Source organism: Homarus americanus, unplaced genomic scaffold (assembly GCF_018991925.1).
Source record: "Homarus americanus isolate GMGI-L3 unplaced genomic scaffold, GMGI_Hamer_2.0 scaffold23578, whole genome shotgun sequence".
Lineage (NCBI taxonomy): Eukaryota > Metazoa > Arthropoda > Malacostraca > Decapoda > Nephropidae > Homarus > Homarus americanus.
This window is the reverse complement of record NW_024733231.1, coordinates 9300021-9323234: the sequence shown is the minus strand read 5'-3', so window position 1 is coordinate 9323234 and position 23214 is coordinate 9300021. Positions and strand designations below refer to the sequence as shown.

Below are 23214 nucleotides of genomic sequence, written 5' to 3'. Positions count from 1 at the left end.
TTGCCTTCACCCGCGGGTTTAGTCGTTGGGTTCCCATGTTGGTCACCTTTCCCTCCTATACTGCCGTTGTGGTCTAACTGGAGTCTGCCTGATTCGGGGCTCCACAGCAGATTTTTCGTTTCGGGGTTTACTTCCGTAGCCTTATAGTTACCAAGGTTAATCTGCAACGCAGCGAGGCAATGGTTGGTCGGCACCAGGGAGTGTCCACATGCCAGTGGGCTTATGCGCCCTCCCTCTCGGGCCCACTGCTGCTCCGAGATCCATTACTGGTCTAACTTGGGGTGGCGAGGCACCCAGTTACCGTATGTTGCCACGAGGAGGCACAGCGTGAGTTTTGATGGTAAAGAGACTGTGTACTGGCAGGGGAAGACTTAGGCAAGATTGCTTCCCTGTCCTCCACAAGGGCTAGCCAGCAGTGGTAGCTGAAAGCGAGTGGAAGCAAGCAATGCCCGCACCATAACACTAACATAATACTGCCAAGCTAGATGCATTACACCATCCTGTGTACACACACACAATAATCGCCCGTTTCCATTACTTAATAGAATTAGAATTAGTAAAGCAAGAATAAAGATAGATACTATAATACACTGTCGACAGTACTAACGTGAGACTAATCTTTTGTTTACTCTAGACTGAATCTCCACGAGTACCAAAGAGATACAAGAGTTAAGCTTCCTCTTGCTTTTCTTTACACTTGAAATCTTTGAACCGCTAACAAAATTTATTCCAAAATTTCGTGTCCATTAAAGAAGACTTCGTATGGCCGAGATAGTAATTCTCACCTCGGAAGTACTGGAGAGATGAAACCGCCTCCTCAGTATTTCCCTTAGAGACAAAAAAGGTAGGAGATTCCTTGGTGAAGCACAGCATGATGGCGTGGACAACGGTGGGAAGAGTGCACACAGCCGCTAACCACGTCCAGCTGGTGACAACCGCTCCCGTCACATATGCCATCAAGATGCCCAAGGTTACCATCAACTGAAAGCCACTTCCTGAACCAAAGAAATAAACATATTTAGAAATGGAAAACCGAGACCCAATAAGGAGAAACATTTTTACATGGATCTATTTGATATATATATATATATATATATATATATATATATATATATATATATATATATATATATATATATATATATATATATATATATATATATATTACGTTTTTTTTTTGCAAAAAACTTACAAGCAGGCTTCTATGCCAGTCTTTGATACCCCCAAAATGTTCTACACTACTGAGGGTATACGCAAACACTTGTTATCTTGAAAATAGGTTCTTATTCTCGTACGGGAGACAAATACAGAGGAACAAATAAACAGTCGGCTTCCACGCCATAAGGACTAGCGATCTCAACTCCCTGTATCACTCCGCGCTGGCATGCACAGATGCCAGCGTTCACAAGCTGAATACATAATATGTCAATATGATAATACATATACATAACATGGTGCATAATAGATGGAAACATTACATAGGAGTAATACATGTTCAGTAATACTTTACTATATATAATTAATATAGTAATATAAGAATACACAGCTTAAGGTACTACTTTGTGTCCATATATCATACACCTCCCTCCCCCCTATACGCTCATAGTTTCATCTTGAGCGGACCTTTTGTTTCTGAGTCGCTCGGACCTGCGGAGTACCGGGGCAGAAACACAAGGTGGAGATGGATTTACTGTAAAGACATCAACATTGGGGGACTCTACTGGGGAAGGGTCAACACTAGGCAGCTCCACAGGTCGGAGGAAACGACGGTTCCTCCACCATACTCTACCACTAGGAAGACGCACTTGGTAGTCCCTGGACCGGCCAATACCCATGACAACCCCAACCTTGTCCCAGCGGTGAGATACCGGATCTTGAATCCTGATCTGCTGGCCGATACTCAACCTGGGAAGGGGGCGGGCATGACAGTCGTACCGAGCAGCGACATCTGCGGCTCGTTCTGCTGCACGGCGGTCACATTCTTCAGTCTTGGCTTGCCATTCTTGAGAAAAAGACTTCGGGTGGGCAGGAACACACGACCTGAGATGATGTCCATATAGAACCTGGACTGGGGAGCGTCCGGTGAAGTTCGGGGTGTTGCGTAACTCTAACAAACCTCGATCGAAATCCTCTCAGTCGATATTTCCTGAGGGTGACACCTTAAGGATCAGGTGTTTAACAGTCTTGACTGCGGCTTCAGCGTGTCCATTCGCCTGGGGGTAGTGGGGCGAGGTCATGACATGACGGACTCCCCAATGGTCCATGAAGTCCCGGAACTCGTGACTGGTGAACTGGGGTCCTCCATCAGTCCTGAGACGGAGTGGAACACCAACTTCTCTGAAGTAATGTCTGAAATTCCGGATGGTAGCAGTAGCCGTTGTATCACTACCACAGGGGACGGCAACAGGCCATCCAGACAATCGGTCGGCAATGACGAGGAAGGACTTCCCTGCAACTGCAAAGAAATCGGCCGACACAGACTCGAAAGGTCTTGAAGGGTTATCGTCGCACATTAAAGGTTCCTGTTGCTGGCTGGGTTGCAGAATCTGTCACGGCTCACAGGCACGGACGGTACTTGCAATGTCCGCGTCGATTCCGGGCCAAAATACAGTCTGCTTCGCCCGTCGCTTGGTGGCCTCCACTCCTCGATGGCTGTCGTGAAGGCGGGTCAAGGTACGGCGGCGTAGGGCAGCAGGAATGACTACTCGTGGACCATACAAGACGAGGTCTCCGTCACAATAGAGGTCCTCGCGTATCTTTCAGTACGGGAGTAGCGATTCATGAAGGTCGTATCGGTTAGATGTAAATCCCTGGGACACACAGTCGACGAGCAGGATGTATGAAGGGTCGGCCCGGGCTGCGGTGCAGAGATCTTCAAGGGTCTTGTCTGCATCCGGTGCTGTAGACTCTTCTGATGTGAAGACGGCCTTCAATGAGACTACTAACTTGAGGGATGCGGCAGCTGTAGAACACAACATCTCGTCCTCTGGGGTGGGGAGCATCCGGGGTGCACAGCAGCTTACCCACACGCCACACAGCCGTGAAGAGATAAGGCGAGAGCTTCTCTTTCAAACGTTGAAGGCGAGGATTCTCTACTGCATCCAAAGAGTAGTGATTGATATAATAGGTACAAGAGGGCGATGATCCGTGAAGAGGGTGAAGTGCTGAAGTCCTATCAGGTAAAAGCGGCACTTCGCCATCGCCCAGACAGCAGCCAACATCTCCAGCTCAATCGTGGCATATCGGGTCTCGGCGTCCGTCAGGAACCGGGATCCACACTGAATTAAGTGGAGTTGTCCACCGCCATGGTCCTGCAGAAGGGCGTAACCAACGCCGTAGAGTCTGGAGGCGTCAGTCTGGAGGACGGTGGGTAGGGCTGGGTCGTAACAGGCGAGGACAGGTGGACTTAAGAGGGCCTGCTTGACTCGCTGGAAGGCCTCTTGATGATCTGCGGTCCACAGGAATGTCCTCCTGGGGCTCAGCAGGGGGCGTAACGGCTGGGCTGCGGCGGAGATGTCAGGTGAGAATTCAGCCAGCTGATTGACCAGACCCAAGAAAGAACGGAGGTCTGTCAGGTTGGCAGGGGTTGGAAAATCCCTGATTCCACTTAATTTCTCCGGGTCAGCTGCGATACCTGATGCTGAGAGAGTGTACCCACAGAAGTTCACTGATGGTGCGGCGACTACAAACTTGTCAGCGTTGAGGGTAATCCCGTACTTTCGACATCTGGTGAAAACTTCATATATTCGGGAGAGGTGGATACAGTAGTCTTCGTCATGGAGTAAAATATCATCAACCACCTTGACACAATTCGTGACTCCTTGAAGGGCCGCGTCACCATGTTGACAGAATGCATCGTCCGTAGCGGCAAATCCCATGAGGCCTCTGCAATACTGATATCTTCCATATGGTGTGATGAATGTAGTCAAATGCTGGTCTTCTTCGGCCAACTCGATCTGCCAATAACCACATAAGGCGTCCATCGTTGAAAAAAACTTCGCCTTCGGGTCCACACTTCGAACAGCTGCGAAGGGTGTGGGTGAAGGGTGGGCTGGACGGGAAACTTGCTGGTTAAGTTTTGATAGATCGGTGGTGATCCGTACTCCACCATGAGGGTTGGTGACAGGGACGAGAGGGTGGCACCAAGGTGAAGGTTCGTCTCCGGCCGGCTTGATGATTCCCTGAGCAACCATGGAGTCAAGCTCTTGTCTAACTAGCTCCTTGTAGGCGTGAGGAATCAAACGAGGGGTGTGGATGGCAAAAGGTGTGGCACCATCCTTAAGATGAATCTTCATAGATGGACCCACCATCGGCTTGAGTGGTGTGGATCCTAAAGATTTCTTCGTAACCAACACGTCAGCAAACTCCTTGAAAAGGTAAGCTCTTGCATCAGAAGGGGACGTGTTAGTAGAGATAGGGAGTTCCTTCAACCTGTTGACATGGGTGACCTTTAAAATAGGTTTGGGGAATTCCTTGGAAATAATGGCTGATTCTTGACAATGGCCATATGATAAAAGCGGAGTCGGGATCCCATCATGAACATCAATCCGGGCTGAGCAAGACTGCTTACCAAAGGTAAGAGTAGCCCAGAAAGATCCCAAAGCTGGAGCCATCTTGGAACCATCAGCTGTCAGTTTCGTTGTCTGAGGAGGGGGCTGTAGGTTGCTCCAGGGTATTCCCAAACTTGCTAAGTGTTGTGGACCAATTACTGAGACGTCAGCACCGGTGTCAGGTAACATCAGAAGACTGGATGACAAGTTACCGTGAGAAATGACGACACTGATGTGCTGGGGCGTCGTGTCTGTGGAACAATGTACACGACGGCAGGAACTACTGGATACAGCGTCTTGATGCTTGCCAGAAGGAGGGGGCGTGCCAGCACTACCTGAGGATGACTTCTTGGATCCTTGGTGGTGTCCTTTCTGTGTCTTCTTACGACAACATTTGTCATAATGGCCCACACGACCACAAAGTTTGCACTGAACTTTGCTAGCAGGGCACTTGACTGTGTAAGCCCAGTGACCCTGACAGTCGCAACTTCTGCACACGCTTTGAGCAGCTGGGCACTGAGAGGCATCATGCTGTCTCGCGCAGCTGTTACACAAAGCTGCTGCTGAAGGTGTAGCTGGAGGGTGAGGGGTGGGGTTACCTTGCTGCTTCTTACCCTTTCTGTAGGAAGACACCCCCCTCACCTGGTCAGGTTGTGAACGTAAAGCTGATGTCGCACACCTGGCGGCCTCGTACGCTCGACATTTTGTAACAACATCTTGAAGGGAGGAAATGGGGTCAAATGAAATGAGACGCTGAACTAGCTCTTCATCTCGAATACCCGTTAAAATGATTGTCTTGGGTTGTCTCTTCACAAACTTGAGAATTTCCAGGACAAACATCAACTTCCTCTGAACATCTTTTCAGTCTTACAAAAAATGCATCAAAAGATTCTCCATCAAGCTGCTTACATTGGAGGAGTTCTCTTCTTCTAAGTGCTTCGTTGCGCTGTCCCTTAACATGTTCCTGTAACTTGTCAAGCACGGCCTCTACTGTCAGAGTTGTCGTAGGAGGCACTTGAAGTGTGTGCTCGAGAGTAAGTTGTGTTTCCAAGGACAAGCACATACGAAGCTGTATCATCTGTTTAGGCTGTGGTAAACTTGACAGGTCAACCATTGTTGCATAGTCTTGCCAACGTCGACGCCATTCCCGAAACATCTGATAAGAAGCGTCAGACTTCAGAGAGGGAGGCGTTTGTGCTGCAGCCTTTTGAGGTGTTGTTGAACCGACTCTGGGAGATGAGGTACCAGTACCTCTAGTCGTATCAGCATTAGTAGTAGCAGAAGAATCTTGTTGAGTAGATCGTTGTGGGGAGGCTAACAGGGAAATCAAGGCTTCAAATCTGGCTTGATCCTCTCTTCTTCTCAGGTCATCCTCACTTCTACGTATATTTTCTAGTTCTCTGCGTCTTTGTTCATCTTCGTGGCGTCGTCTTTCAGACTCTCTGTACCGAATTTCTTCCTCTTCTCTCCTTGCAACATCATCCTGGCGTCGAGAAGTTTCCATCCACTTAATCAGTTGAAGGAGATCCTTGGACGCAGGCACCGCAGGAGAGCTTGCTCGCGACGAACGAGGAGATTCTGTGGGTGATTGGTGGGGCCTGAGTGTGGGTGGGGAGAGATCTCCCAAATTTCAACTCATAACCCCATCGTCCAGGGTATCATTTTGATCCCTGTGAGACATGCTGACAGCTTCTGTACTCTATCTGTGCAAGAGACCGGGTCAACCCCTCATAATCTATGCACAGAATTACAGAAGTTTAAAGTAATACACAAGAATTTAATATAAAGTGGGCCTGTGAGTGCGTGTGTGTGTGTATGGCTCGCTGCCGGGAGGCTTGACACGCTGCCAGACGTAGAAGCAGCTTGGCGCAAGTCTCAGCTGAACTGAAGTTGTCTTACTGCTCACTGCTCAGTCACTCAATGACCATGAGCAGGAGGGGATGTACTGCTGGGCAGCTCCCTCAGTCATCTGACTGCAGTTTGCACAGACAATTCTGATTAAAATACACAATACAGCACTTCACAGAACACTTCACTTCACAGCACGGCACTTTACACAGCATAGCACTTCACAACACTGTAAACCCTGAGGCTTGTAGTCTTGCTGTAAATCCTTGGCGAAGCTGAAGACGAGACGCCATTAACAACACAGTCCGGCGGGAAGGCTAAATTCACTCTTAATCTCACTGAGAAATCTCACTGCGCCATCTTTGCCAGTCTTTGATACCCCCAAAATGTTCTACACTACTGAGGGTATACGCAAACACATGTTATCTTGAAAATAGGTTCTTATTCTCGTACGGGAGACAAACACAGAGGAACTAATAGACAGTCGGCTTCCACACCATAAGGACTAGCGATCTCAACTCCCTGTATCACTCCGCGCTGGCATGCACAGATGCCAGCGTTCACAAGCTGAATACATAATATGTCAATATGATAATACATATACATAACATGGTGCATAATAGATGGAAACATTACATAGGATTAATACATGTTCTGTAATACTTTACTATATATAATTAATATAGTAATATAAGAATACACAGCTTAAGGTACTACTTTGTGTCCATATTACACAAGGCTAACCAAAGTATAAAAAAATAAGAACAGGCCCACTTAACTGTGTATCAATCTACACGAGGCATCATAACCTAACCTAACCTAACCATAAGGTTAGGTTAATTTAGGTTGTCTGTTTGTAAGTTACAGGTATTTGTCATCAGTGTTTCCCGCCTGAGTGTTTCCCGCCAAGCGTGAGCCAATCGCAGTGACCGTTGAGGGTTACTGCCTTAGGCTTGAAACAATAAAAGAACCAGTGAGACGTGACGTCATGAAGAGGGCGCCGTTTGTGGGCGACGCAGTTTGAAAAAGACAGTGTGGTTTTGGAGAGAGTTAAAGGGTGCGTGTGGGTGTCATCTCCCCACATGGCGGGGTATAAATATATGTTGAATACCAGTCAAGTTGTCTGTTTCACGAAATGTATTGTGATTCAGGTGACCCCTAGCTGGCTAGGAAGAGAGGATATTGTTTTGAAAGTGTAACTGTTCATTTTGAGTAATGTTGTTAATAAATGAAGAACCATTATGATTAGTTCTCAATTCCCTTGTGTTGAGTAAAACAATGTCATGCATGTCTTTGGTATTAGGCAGTGATATTGTAGCGCAGGGGTCACCAAACTTTTTTCACAGTGGGCAGGATAACTGAAAGAATGGCGAGCGCGGGCCGCATAATCATTCTGTTCAATACTTGCAAGCCAGAACGAAAGCTCTGGTAACGTCAGAGAGTAAGCGGAGCTACCACGAGCCGGGGAAGGACTTGGGATCCGGCCCGCGGGCCGTAGTTTAGTGACCCCTGTTGTAGCGTAATGAATGTGGCCAGTTGTCTAATTTCTCTTTGTGTTTGTCTATTTTCTCTTTGTTAGGCTCACATACATACGTAGATGTAGGAGATCTCACACTAAGAATAGAGGAAACTCAGAATAGCTTAACTCTATATGTATTGTATACAATGCAGTGCTAGGGAGTTGCTGTGTGGTGAGGAGCTTGAGAGGAGGTCCTGTCCGTTTGAGAGCGTTGAGTAAAATACCTTTCATGGCTTGACTTGTTTTTGAGATGCCTGGCCACTTCGCCTTTCGGCTATTTCGGCCGAAGCTGTTTTTTTCCAGAGTAGTTTTCTTTGGAGTTCTTCCTTTTGTTCTAATTGCTTTTCAATTTCCATTCTTCTTCTTGGTCTTGTTCTGGTATATTCTCGTAAAAGTCTAAAAACGCTGATGATTTTAATGTTACTGAATCGGGCTTTTTTTGTCTTTTCTTTGGTCTTGTTTAATTCTGGCTTCTTTTCTGTGGTCTTCTTGGGGGTCTTGATTTTTTTTTTCTGTGGTCTTCTTGGGGTCTTGATTCTTCTTTTCTTCGGTCTTCACTACAAGGAGAGCCTCCTTGTAGTTCAGTTTTTCTTGCTTTGCAGCTTAGCCACCCTACACTCCTCCCTCCACTTGGGACACTCCCGGTTGGAGGAGGAGTGAGGGCCACCACAAGCTGCGCATTTCTTAGCGGCCGCCGAGCAGTTGGTGTGCAACAGACCTCCCGAGCTCGACACCTCCCTGTCAGTTGGCCACACCTCTGGCATTTGTAACACCTTTTTGGTCTTCTTTCATACGGTCATACCGGGATGTTCTCCCATCCCAGCAATATGGCGCTTGGTAGATTCTTTGGTAACCAACCAGTGCAGTTACGCTGGTCAGCTTCCGTACTATTGAGAGCTGGTCTCTGATCAGCTCGGCCAGTTCTTCTTTTTCAATGTGTTCTATCTCGGTGTGGGAGATGACTCCCAACACCAAGTTGTCCTCTGTGCGAGCTTCCACTAGTATCTGGATCCCGTTAATTTCTATTATGTTGGCTATTTGCTAGGCCTGTCCCCATTCCGCGAAGGTGACGATAAGGCCACCACTCACTGGTCTGCGGACTACCCTTGTCACCCCCCTGATTCCTAAGGAGTCAAAGTACTTCCTTAGGACAAGGAGGTTTAGTTGCTTGGCCGAAGGGCATGTGACTGGATACAGTCTTACGACCTTCGCCTGGTCACAGGACAGCCTCATCATCAGGTTCACGTAGTACTTCGGGAGCAGAGAAGATCTTGCCTCGCAGAGGTGCAGTTCTGTGTCTCGATGATGATGATGATGATGGGATGGAGAGAAGAGAGCTATTGGCTCAGGAAGGAGGAAGACGGTGTAGGAGGAAGGTAAAGGTTAGGAAGTGGGAAATAAAGAGGGAGATTGATAGCAGGTGGGGTGTCCACCTTGTGGGGACGGGGTTAAGTCTGCCATGTCATCATTTCAGGTCCACTACAGCAAGGAAAGGGAAGGGAAGGGAAGGGAAGGGAAGGGAAGGGAAGGGAAGGGAAGGGAAGGGAAGGGAAGGGAAGGGAACGGAACGGAACGGAAGGTAAGGGAAGGGAAGGGAAGGGAAGCCAAGCTAATCTAAGCTGAGGTAGTTTATGGTGTTTGGGGAGGGGGGCCCTCCATGTCCTTTGAGTCTCTTGGTTTTCATTTTGTGTATATTGGTTCTGGTTCTGTGTTGTCAAATGTTATGCTCTTTGGCCACCAGTTGTGTGTTCTGGTAATGTCTTCTTGCATTAATTGTTGGAATATGGGTCTTCTAGTTCTTGTAGTTTTTCCCATATTGCTAATGCTTGATTATGTGTTCTGATGTTGATTGTGGTTAAATTATGTTCTGTGTGTAGCTCGCTGGAATTTTTTGTACATGGTGGTCTGAGTTTTGCTGCTCTTCTGAGGGCTACGTTTTGAACTGCTTGTATTTTGAGTTTATTTGATTTTGTTATAGTGTTGAGTGGAATTGGGGGATATTCCAGGTGTGGTCTGACTAGTGCTTTGTAAAGGTGAAGTTGTGTATTGGTGTTTAATTTGCGGAATCTTCTGAGTCGCGATGGATGGATGAAGTAAAGTGTGAAGAGATCTTGATGCTGGTGCATAGATTGGTGGTGCGGGAACTGGACTTGAAGAATAATGGTGGAATTTGGAGGGACTTGGGGTTGGTGGATAGTGCAGAAGAAAAGCGAGGAAATTGGAAAATAGTAGTAGAATGCTAGGTCTTGGGGCTCAACCCAAGTGCTTCTGTTATCTCATGTTTGTGTTTCAGCTAATTTTCGTCTTAGGTGTTATATTTATGTCAGGTGTTTGTATGTTTAGCAACTATTGCAGTTTTATGCCTTACATTTTCGTGTGTTATGTCCTAGCCAATGGTGAGGAGTCTAGGGCAGGTACTTGTGTTTCTGCCAAGAACATCCCGTCTGTTTATGATCTAATGTTGTGTGTGGTTTGGCTGCCAAGGTTGTCACTGGGGTAACGTTGCATCTTTTAATAGAGTGGAGTTGGTGTGGGTTCTAGGGCTCTTCTTTTACTTTTAGGGAACCACGAGTGTTCTCTTCTTCCGTCTTCTGTCTCTTCCACCCATTCTTTGATTGGTCCTGCCTCTATTTCTTCTAACTTTGTCCATATTCTTTTTGAGTGTTGGTGTAGGTAAATGTTTAGGGGTTCTATTTGCGCTCGTTGGTGTAGTTGACGGTTGGTGACTATGTCAGGATATCTGATGTTATATACATCTCTTAGGGCTAAGTTTTGAATTATCTGCAGTTTCTTTAGGTTTGTTTGTTTTATTGCATGAGTCGCGATACGGCGAGGCTGGGGGTATTTATACGATTCTGCCGAATCAGGTTGAGAGATGTGATGTGAGCGGGGCTGCTGATTGGATGAGGTGAAGGTGGTAACTGGCCAATCACCATGCAGTCCGAAAGCGAGGCCTGGTCTGTGGAACTCGCCGCTGGTTGGCTGGTAAGCGGACGGCAAGTGACCAATTAGCAGTTGTGGGGAGAGTATCACAGCGACCCATTAGAAATAACATAGCCTACCGCCTGGTATCCCTGTTCCCAGTTATCACCAGTTATGCCATTATTCCCCAGCTATTCTCTCTCCCTCTCTTTCCCCTCATATCAGATTACCCTCTGGTGTAAGGGCCTACTGTAGCCTCCTGCCCCAACTCACACCCTCCCCCTCAGCATGTAAACTTTGTGATAAACCTTTAAAGCATACACTTGAACACTACGTATATTATTGAATGTGACACTGTCAAAGTCTTCAGGCCACCTGGCTTATTGTATCATGAACTTTGTAATTACTATATTGAATTGGGTGTGCTTGGCGACATTCTTGCTGTTTATCCCAAATTTGCTAGCCAGCACTGATTAGTCTTCAATTAGAATATGACGTCCAATGTATATGAACCACTGTCTTGCATGGCAGTGAACAGTGACATCACCCACATGACTCTGACCTATATATACTGCTAATCAATATGATGCATTTCTCTGTGTATGAACCTCTGTCCTGCATGGCAGTGAACAGTGACATCACCCACATGAATCTGATCTATGTATATATGTGTAGGTATGTGTATGTATATATATATATATATATATATATATATATATATATATATATATATATATATATATATATATATATATATTGTTAATGAAAATGATGTATTTCTTTGTGTATGAACCTCTGTCCTGCGTGGCAGTGAGATGTGATACCACCCTCAGTGTCAAGACCTGACTGAATTACTCAGAATAGACAAACTGTACTCCAAGCTTTATCAATAAATTTGTTAAACTAAATAAAACAAGAAACAAACATAAACAAGTCACTCTCCCTCCTTCCTCAAACTCCCACCTCCCCTTTCTCTCTCCTCTACCCATAACCTTCCCCATCTCACGAATATTAAAAAAACAGAAAGAACAGAAGAGAGAATTAGAGAATAAAGAAAGAGGAAACGAAAAAGTATACGTAAATAAAAAGATATATAGAAGTAAAAGGTAAATACAACAGTTTTTATTGTTAGTTACATCGCAAAAAAGTATCTATCTATCCATCTATCTATCTATCTATCTAATCAAGATAGGCTAAGTATGTAGTCTTTTTATTAAATTATACAATATACTGTATTTAATTTTTGCGATGATCACACACGTAAGCAGAAAACTATATTGTGCCATTTACTGTAAAAGTGAAATTAATTTATTGTGTTGTGAGTAAACATACTATCTCTTGACGTAAGGCTTAGGTTAATAACTAAATAGAACGAAGTGCTACTCACCCAGAACGCCTCTGATCTCAGCGGAAGCGATTTCCCCGATGTAGGTGGGTACCGCAACACAAGTTATGCCCATGCAGACGCCTGACATCACCCGCCCCACCACCATCATGCCGAAGCTCCCACCTGCAGCTGGGTGGTGATATTTTATTTTGAGATAGAACGAAGGATATGGAAACCTCTAAAGAAATGGTCGGAATGAAAAGCGTAATGTGCGAGGACTTGGATAAATTCTTAACTTCTTTCCCGGATACTGAGTATGTAACTTGAAAACATAGAGGGGTGTGGGACTGTGGGTGTGTGTGTGTGTGACAGTGCCGGATTTAGACCTGTGGAGGCCCATGGGCACTGGGCAGCCTCTTTGTGGAGGCCCCCCTCATTATAACTACCCAAGAGGGTGGAGTGGCGAGTGAAGCGAGCCTAAACATCTGGGAGTTCCGGGGGGCGCTGTAAGCCCCCCGGGAAAATTTTGAAATTTGAACACTTCTTTGGAGAATTTTGAAGCCATATGCAGTTATATTAAAAATATTAAAAATATACGGTTCATAGGAAAACCAGGTATTCATGAATTTCAAGGAGTAGCTAGCCTAATTTCTATCACGCTTCTTGCTGAACATAGTTTTACGTGATGGAATAGATAAACATGAATTTTAAAGAATGAAAATAAAAATAATCCAAATGAATAATCAAATAAATAAAATATTGTCATATGTGGAGGCCCCTGGGCAGCTGCCCACTTTGCCCACTCCTGAATCCGGCCCTGGTGTGTGAAGTAGTTTTACTTCTTATACTGCCTGCCTCTCTTGAAAAACCTATAGGTATATTATCTCACTGCACAACCCGGTAACGGTCGCTTCCACTCTATAACGGAAATGAAATTTTTAATAAAACCTCTGTGGTAAAAAGATTCACAAACACTTCGATTATCTGTATATATTTTACAGTTGTTGAGCAGATAACGTTTACGTAATAATTCTTGATATTATAATATCCAAAGAGAAATCATTAATAAAAACTAGAATGATAAACAAATCTAAACAGTTTGATTATAAATAAGTTCTACGAAGTGATACTTGAAATTCTATGAATTTATGTTGTCATAAGATTGTTTGTTTTCCTTAGATTTCCTTCACCGTATGACAACACAACCCCAACCATATTATTTTTCTAAAGGTCTCAAGATTTTATAAATAGACTATATATATATATATATATATATATATATATATATATATATATATATATATATATATATATATATATATATATATATATATATATATATATATATATATATATATATATATATATATATATATATATATATATATATATATATATATATATATATATATGTTATCGCCACACAAATTGTGCGCGCCGGCCACATGTTAAGTGAAGAAACTGTTCACAACTCAGAATACCTTACTAAGCTAGATGGAGCTGGTAGCAGCTGTGTGACTGCCTGAGGGACAGTCTATCGCCGTCTACTGTAGAGGCAACATCTTGGTTCTCGTCCACAACATTTTCCTGCAGGACTTTATATTTGTTCTTGTTGGTCTAACCCTAGACCCCAAAACGTGAGTGTGATTGTGAACTGTTGAATCCTCTGAGAACTCTAAATAACTTTAATAAGTGTAATTATGTACTGTATATTGATCGTATTATACAAACTGTGTCCTGATGTACCAGCAGTTGTTATATGTGAATTGTATTCAACAGGTTTTGACCGAATGATACTCATCGCGTCAACGACAAGGGTCTTATTTTTCAGCACAAACCAAAATCGCTCCTATGAGCGATTATATTCAAAATGTGGGTCCTACAGTCTGCCGATACAGTCTACTGAGAACTGGCGAATGACTCGACCGTCGACGGACCTTCAGCGGGGCCCTTCCCTCCGGCACCCGACACACCCCGCAGCTACGCAGCAGGAGAGCGGGGACGCCTTTGTGTGAATTTGTGAATCATCTACTAAAGTGATGCCTATAATATAATAATAGTTAACCCCAGCGAAAAGGAGGTTGTCGGTTGAGTGTGTGTATAGCACTCTTACGTGTATAGCATTCTTACGTGCATAGCACTCGTATGTGTACGTAGAGAAGCGTGACGCCTGTGTAGGTGGGTCCAGTGTCAGAAAGGACTGGTCTCGGTGCCAAAATTGTTCGTACGGGCGCGCGGGAGTGTTATCGTTCATTCCGGACAGATACGCTGCCTGCCGCGAGGACTGCGTGTCAGGAAAAAGTGGACTCTGTGTCAATAATATTCGTTCAAACACGCGGGAGAGATAGTGATCAAAGCGTACAGCCAGACTAGATCGCCAAGTTTAAGAAGGCTGGTGTGTGTGTGTGAGTAAATAAGATATAAGAATGAGTGTAGTGAGCTTTCTGTTAGGAAATAAAGGGTTGTGACAGCTAGGTAATGTTGTGTAAGTATGTAAGGGCGCCGCAATAGTGTTTGTGAGTTGTGTAATGAGTCCCTACATTGATTGTTGGGTCTCTGTGGTCGTGTTAAGTGTGACATCACTCGTGTTTATGGCACATCACATATTTGAGAGATATCACTCGTGCATATGGCACACGCTTGTGTGACGTCACTCGTGCGAATAGCACTGTTTGTGTGACGTCACTCGTGCGTATGGCACTGTTTGTGTGAAGTCACTCGTGCGTATGGCAGTTTGTGTGACGTCATTAGTGTGTATGGCACTGCGTGACGTCACTCGTGCGTATGACACGCTTGAGTGTGTCACTCGTGTGTATGGCACTGTTTGCGTGACGTCACTCGTGCGAATGGCACTGTTTGTGTGACGTCACTCATGCGTATGGCACTGTTTATGTGACGTCACTCGTGCGTATGGCACTGTTTGTGTGACGTCACTCGTGCGTATGGCACTGTTTGTGTGACGTCACTCGTGCGTATGGCACGCGTCAGTGTGACATCTCCAATTGTGTGATATCAGCGATCGTGGGACGTCACCATGAGTAGTAGCTGATACTAAGCGTTACTGCATACATTTATCGAGCAAGACATATCACGCTCGCTGTTCTGACAGTCATGGACACGGAAGGAAATGAGTCAAAAATGAGACACTGTCGCGTCACACCCACCCCGCCAAGGCAGCGTGAGATAAACCTGTCTCCCGAGAAGAGAAGGAACCACCAGACGGAGGCATTGAGGGGCAATTATGTGAGCAATACCAACAGACGCAGCAGATGACAGCGATGATGCAGAACGTCACTGAACTAAGTGATAGCTAAGCCAACCTCCAGAAGGAGAACCTCAGAAGAATAACTCAGGAACCAATAGCCACTGAAACACCGACTGATGCAGCATCATACTTCACAGACGGCTCGGTGGACCCAAAACATCATAGATCCGTAGCGGCTTTCTACACCCAAGGTCAGACCCTCCAATGGAGACTTTCTAATGACTGCTCCACCCTACAAACAGAGTTGGTAGCAATCTCAAAGGCCCAACCAAACCACATTCACCACCTTCTCCGGGTCATCACACGATACCCACCACCCAGATAGCTTAGGAAGTATCCTTAACAAGTGCGGACCCCGGTTCGGGGTGCGCGCCACTCCGAATCTGACCACATCCAAGAGTTGGGGGTTGGTGGTAAGCGTTCACTGACCGAGGGTCCGCTTACACTTGCAAACCTGCAGTATCATTTCATATCTGCAAGTAGGACAACCTCCATCCTCAATCCCAAATCCGACCTGGCTGCTCCAAGAGCTCCAGCCTTTGCCTACAGGCAAAGGCCCGTGTCGGACTACGGTCCAACAATCTCAACAACAACGACAACAGAAGATCGCGGAAAGGTGTTATCACTACCAGAGACACGACCTTCCTCAAACCGAAACTGACGAAGAAACGCTATATACTCCAAGAGGACTCCCGGTGCTCACATAAACAGCAGAGCCAGGAACATTTCACCAGGGGGAGCGCGGAAGTGCTTCCCAGCATCAAGCTCGCTCACCGAAACCACTAACGTTGATGAAGGACCAAAAGGACGACCCACCGAGTTCCGAGGGCTGGGTGAGAGAACTGTTAGAAATTATGAGGTTCTCCCAAGGGCCGACGCCAAAGTTCAGCGGAGGAACTTGTGGTTAATACTGGGAGTTCAAGGGACCCTTCCAGCAACACGTTGGGATGCCGCAGATACCTGATGCTTTGAAATTAGAGACACTTTTCATCGCCTACGCCAGCTCCGCTAAGGATGCTTTGCGAGGATGCCTGCAAATACAAGATCCCAAAGCATGGTACAAGGAAGCTGTGGACATATTAGAGAAACGTCACGGCAACAAGCACACTTACGTCTGTCAGCTAATAAGGTCCAACTGTGAGACTAAGTGACGCGAAAGACCCCCAACAGTTCTCAGACGAACTGGGGAATTGCATGAGGAACTTGAAGGTTCTGGGAGAACTACGTCAGATTGACAAGTATGAATCAATACATACGTTAGCTGAGAGATTCAAAGGAAAGATAAGGGACGACTATGTGGATAAGGTGCATAAATACAAAAGGAAGAAAGGGAAGCCTCCTGGCATCGAGTGGATGTTGGAATTCACTTTGGATATGGTCGACAAGGCGGAGGAGGCCCCAAAGGGACAAGGACGGGAGGAACCAAGCAGAATATATGCAGACTCACCCTCACGCCGATCCTCGTCGAGGAAACAACTTGTGGGTCTGGTGACATCAGGAATAAAGACAACCAGAGAAACGGACGATCAACGCTGCTCGTTATGCCGCAGAGATCACCTTCTTCAGATGTGCCAAACATTCCTCAGCATGTCCACAGGAAAGCGAACTTTCCTCGTAAGGGAAGAACGTCGCTGCTTCGCCTGCCTGGGTCGTAATCACCGGATAACGGGGTGCAGCCAGAAGATGGTATGTGGTATAGATGGCTGCTCTGGAGTACACTCGAGGCTTCTGCACTTCACGGGAGTTCTGACGAGCAGTGGCAAGGCGCAACGGGGCGAAGTTGAAAGAGGAGAACACCAGACCAGTTTCCAAAGGGTGAAGAGAGCAATCACTGGGGGGCACTTACCAAATAGACATATCACCTGACCACAAGCGACCTAGAATGAGTCAAGTTAAGGCCATTATGCCACCACCAGATTCAGCAACTAGTGGAGCTAAATCATGGAAGACCAAAGCTGGTACAAGCACCGTGGAGAAAAGGACTGGGAGTACACAAAGCGTGCTGGTGACCACGAATAGAGGAAATTCGCTTAGATGGGTCAGGGAAACCATAACTAACAACGGAATTGATGATCGGTGTGACGAACCAAACGATTGCGAGTTGTGATTACAAGAGTCCAGCAGAGTCGCACTTCCAATACTGAAAGTCAGGATGGAGGAGAAGAACCAAGATGCGAAGGAGCAGTGGTCACTGGAGCTCTCTTGGATTCAGGCAGCAATCATCATACTGCACACGTAGTCTAGCTAACTGGCTGCAGGCAGAGGGAAGGCCATTTTTTTCTCTCCATTGGCACGATCATGAAAGAAAGAAGTAGTGTAAACACCGAAGAGATCAGTGTAAAGGTGGTTAGCGTAAGAGTAAGAAAGAGCCGATCCATCACTATCCCCAAGGTCATTGTTGTTGTGAATCTACAGTCTTCTCTGAGAGTTTTCGGTCGCAGACACCCAAGACGTCACCATGTGGGAACACCTCCGAGGTACTGCAATACGCCAAGCACCGAAAAGAGTGGATCTCCTGATAGGTCTGGATGTACCACAAGTATTAGTGTCGTTAGAAGTAAGGACCGGGAAGGACGGAGAGCCGTTTGCAACACGCACCCTTCTGGGCTGGACTATAAATGGACCGCTTGGAGTGGTGAGCCGTGATTATGCCGTGATCAACCACTGTGTCAGAATGGCAACATTAAATTCGGAGACAAATCTGGAAAAAACAAGTCAGGAACTTCTGGGAATGCGACTCCGCCTACAGTAACGATGATCCTATCGAAGATAAGAGAGTCCTGATGCAGTGGTCAACGTCAATTACTCAAGTGGGCGGACACTACAAACTTCCCATCCCGTTTCGCCATAAAGAACCGGAACTCCCGGACAATAAGAAGCTTGCCGAACAGCGATTGGCGGGACTGAGAAAAATGCCTCCTAAAGAACCCAGGGCTCTCTCAAAGGTATCAATAAGAGATGTGACGTCTAGTCGACGAGGGACATGCTGAGCAAGTTCCACGTTAAGAACTCAGTATTGCACCCGGGAAGACCTGGTATCTCCCACACCACCCTGTGTTGTATCCCAACAAGCCAGAAAAGGTGAGAATAGTTTTGATTGTGCAGCCGAATATGAGTTGATGTCATTGAACAGCCAGGTGATGCAAGGGCCAGACCTTAACAACAATTTGATGGGAGTCCTCATCAGATTCAGACAAGGAAAGGTGGCACTCATGGCTGATATCGAGGCAATGTTCCATTAAGCGTGAGCAGTACCCGAACATCGAGGCGTCTTACGATTCTTATGATAAACGGACGACCAGCTGCCAGGGGCCCCCACCACTTACCGAATGACAGTACATCTCTTTGGAGGTATGATGACATCAAGAAAGCGAATCGTAACTTCTACGTTGACGATCTGCTTCTCTCAGTAGATTCGCCAGGGAAGGCAACGATAATTACCCATTGACTGAGACAGCTGATGAAGAAGGGCGAATTCAGACTTACAAAGTGGGTCTGTAATCACAAGGAAGTCCTCAAGGCAATTCCACAGACAGAGAAAGCCGTGGGAGTAAAGGAAGTAATTTGAAAGACGACAGGCTCCCCACTGCACGAGCGCTGGGAATCTTGTGGGACCTGGAAAGGACGAACTAGTGATCCGAGTCCAGATCCCTAATAAACCGGAGACGAAACGAAGCCTTCTGAGTATGGTCAGCTCCATATATGACCCACTGGGACTCATCGCTCCGAGCGTCACAAGAGCCAAAATTATATTCCAAAATGAGTGTAGACGAGGTGTTTGGTGGGATGAACGATTGGCTGAACAGAACAGGGTGGCTTGGCAAAGATGGCTAGATGAACTTCCTCACCTATCACACGTACACGTTCCTACCCACCCGAGGATGCAAATCTAGTGGCTGTCATGCAACTACACCACTTCTACGACGCCTCCCACAAGCGTATGGAGCTGAATCGTATCTGAGGACCACGTGTGAAGATGGAACCCACCATATCTCCTTCGTGTGTGGCAAGGCCAAGCTAGCCCCTCTGAAACAGCAGACCATACCTCGACTCAAGCTCTACACGGCAGTGCTGGCTGCCAAGGCAGGCAAACAACTGCGACGAGAACTTGAATTACAAATAGACAGATCAGTGTTCTGGACAGACTGTATGGCAGTCCTTCAGTACATACAAACACCAAAATGGTAGGCCGTAATTTCGTATGAAGCCTGACAGGGGGAGTGTTCTCGCCACGCACAAATTGTGTGCACCGGCCACATGTTAAGTGAAGAAACTGTTCACAACTCAGAATACCTTACTAAGCGAGATGGAGCTGGTAGCAGCTGTGTGACTGCCTGAGGGACAGTCTATCGCCGTCTACTGTAGAGGCAACATCTTGATTCTCGTCCACAACATTTTCCTGCAGGACATTATATTTGTTCTCGTTGGTCTAACCCTAGACCCCAAAACGTGAGTGTGATTGTGAACTGTTGAATCCTCTGAGAACTCTAAATAACTTTAATAAGTGTAATTATGTACTGTATATTGATCGTATTATTCAAAATGTGTCCTGATGTACCAGCAGTTGTTATATGTGAATTGTATTCAACAGGTTTTGACCGAATTATACTCATCGCGTCAACGACAAGGGTCTTATTGTCCTGCACAAACCAAAATCGCTCCTATGAGCGATTACAATATATATATATATATATATATATATATATATATATATATATATATATATATATATATATATATATATATATATATATATATATATATATATATATATATATATATATATATATATATATATATATATATTTTTTTTTTATAAAATAAAAGGGAAACAACGGAGCACCTTAGCTTTCGTCTTTATTCAAGACATCTTCAGAGGCAACTGATGTCTTGAATAAAGATGAAAGCTAAGGTGCTCCGTTGTTTCCCTTTTCCCGTGTGATTTTATCAAGATTTATCTTATCCACGTTTTCATTGTGGATCTACATGAAATATATACATAAATATATGTAAGAGTGCCTATGTACTGTATGACTTATTTGAAACACTAAATGAATTGTATTCAACAGGTTTGACCGAATTATAATGTTCGTGTACGACGTGAGAAGTATTATTCACCCTCCAGCCGTCTGATTGACAGCAGTAGAATAAGTTGTGACATTAAACATTATGATGTGTTTAATAAGACAGCTTTAGAGAGATAGACTTAATTATATAATTATCCAACTGGGTGACAGTAGAGGTGATAGGGGTTATAAGCAGCAAGTTTTTTCATGTACCTACTAGGGCCCACCCAGTCAGGTAGGGCACGAAGAAGATCAACATGGTGCCTCTCCTGCCTATTGAGTTGATACACAGGCCGCCCATCAGGGCACCAGCAGCAGCTCCCAGAGTGACTGACGACGAGAACCAGTTGTACTCCGCCTGGCTTAGCTGCAGCGGCTGCCCCGTTGAGTTACTCAATACCCGAGATCTGTTGTTGGTGCTGGCCATCAGGTGTGGACCAGCCGGAGATGAGTACCCCAGCAGAGTCCCCATGGCCAGTCCCCCCATGGTAGCTGTTGACACATGACCTACCATGAGTGACACTATTATGTACTGCACATGGTAAGGAAACATTAATTAAATGATTTATGAACAAGAGGTGTCTGCTCCCTTTCAGATATTTTCAACCTCCGAGAAAATCTCAACACAGCGATGCTATATTTTAGTTCAGCAAGGTTATATTATTGTTGTACTTTAAGGACACAGATGAGGCATGAATGACTTAACACCTACGAGATTAAAGGTGTTTTAGAGTTGAAAGACAGAATAGATTCAGTGAAGAATACCCATAATATCCATACAACAATTAATGCGATAACTATGTATGGTGATTCTTTAGGTTCTTCTTAAATATAGATATGACGCTGGTACAACAGTTCCGTTCAGAAGTTCGTTATACACCCGCTGTAAAGGACTCATAAGTCTGTTGCACGCTTCCTGAACGTCAAGCCACTACGCCGACCCTCCCACCAACACACAGAGTGGAACTGACAACGGAACAGTTTGATTGGAACGAAGACTCATCAAAAAGTGATGGGAAGGATATTAATATAAATATCGGTCAACGTTACTGCTGATGGATGATGAACATGTGTTAATATACTGCTTATAAGAAGAAGAAAGCAATAGTGACAGAAATATCTATTCCAATATCAGAATACAATGGAGAAATCGGTTTTGAATGAACACTATTGGAAATAGTAGAACAGAGTTCAGCGTATATCAAGAGTCTTTACTGTATTCATTACTTGATATACGAATATGAACTCTGTTCAACATTTTCAATTTCAATATTTTATTACTTGATAGAGGAATCGGGATCCTAATGCTATCACTCAGTACCCTTGTACAATAACACCAGAAGCATCTGGCAAGTGTCACAAGTATATATAAATATTATAAAGGGGCTTACTAAAGCCTAAGGAAGGAAGGATATTCCTTCAACACGCCATCAATACTATTTACATAATGTCTGGCCAGTATGGGGAGTATCATCGTGTCTCCGTCAGGGGGTCGTGGAGTGGTGGTCCAGCAGGCGTGGAAATGTTGTGTGTGGGGATATCTTAGGAGGTAGTGGACAAGGGTGCGGCTGTCGGGTCTTCTGCATAATGCACAAGCGTCAACATTTTCTTATATGTTCATTCGAAACCGATTCCCCCATTGCAGTCTGATATTTGAATAGATATCCCTATCACTGGTCTTTTTCTTATAAGCAGTATATTAACACATGTTCATCATCCATCATCAGTAACGTTGGCCGATATTTATATTAATATCCTTCCCATCACTTTTTGATGAGTCTTCGTTCCAATCAAACTGTTCCGTTGTCCGTTCCACTCTGTGTGTTGGTGGGAGGGTCGGCGTAATGACCCGACATCCAGGAAGGGTGCAACAGGCTATGCGTCCTTTACAGCGGGTGTATAAACAACTTCTGAACGGAACTGTACGTTGGTTCACTCACTAAATACGACACTGGGTCATTGACTAAATAGTGACACTGGTGTATTGACTACATTGAAACTAGTTCTGACTATATAATAATTATGATACTGATTCATTGATTAAACTCGACACTGGATCACTGATCCACCACTGAATACAACAGTGGTTCACTGCTTCACTTAATAAACACGACAATGGTTCAATCACTAAACACGACACTGGTTCACTGACTCACCTGCAACAGTACCATAGTATTGGGTACCGTATGTTGGGTTTCTGTTAGCAGCTTCTGGGTGTATCTGGACCTCTTTCTCTGTGATGTTTTCCTCCATCCCCGTCCTCGCCACCATCAGGATCAATACTGTGTGTGTGTACAGGGAGGTTCTCGACTTAGTGCCTGCGCGGAGGATACTGGTAGTGATGCGAACAGTTAAAGGAGACGTGATGTTTTTTGTATCATTAACGTGATGACATTATACTTTTTATGTTTGATTATATCAGTTTATAGGGCGTTCTGATAACCATTGACCAATATTGAGATACTGTGTGGTTAATCTCTCTCTCTCTCTCTCTCTCTCTCTCTCTCTCTTAGCTATCTTCTTATTCAATAATTTTCTACAGCTTCTATCACTCTTGTTCAGTCGTTCTTGTTAACGTCACACCCAAATAACTCCTTTGTCCTACTCTTTAACGACCTTTCGCTTGTCACCTACCTCACTATCCCAGATAATGCATTCTGATAAGTAACAGCGAATCAGTTCGCAGTTAGTGGAATCAACAATGAAGAAATCTGCTT

At 45.1% G+C, this 23214-nt stretch overlaps 1 protein-coding gene across 4 annotated transcripts in view; it reads right to left on the bottom strand.

Annotated features, from left to right (window-relative positions):
• The window catches only part of LOC121869744 (facilitated trehalose transporter Tret1-like), a 50792-nt gene extending 27995 nt beyond the window's left edge, over window positions 1-22797 (bottom strand). For 3 of the 4 annotated variants that reach the window (XM_042371309.1, XM_042371310.1, XM_042371307.1), the window contains exons 1-4: window positions 22654-22797; window positions 20711-20989; window positions 12227-12355; window positions 786-995 (exon numbers count right to left, since the gene is read on the bottom strand). In XM_042371309.1, coding sequence (XP_042227243.1) covers window positions 786-995; window positions 12227-12355; window positions 20711-20989; window positions 22654-22768 — 733 coding nt within the window. In that variant the 5' untranslated portion in view covers window positions 22769-22797. The remainder of the gene's footprint in view (window positions 1-785; window positions 996-12226; window positions 12356-20710; window positions 20990-22653) is intronic. The other variant, XM_042371308.1, reaches the window with a different exon arrangement.
• Window positions 22798-23214: the final 417 nt, after the last annotated feature.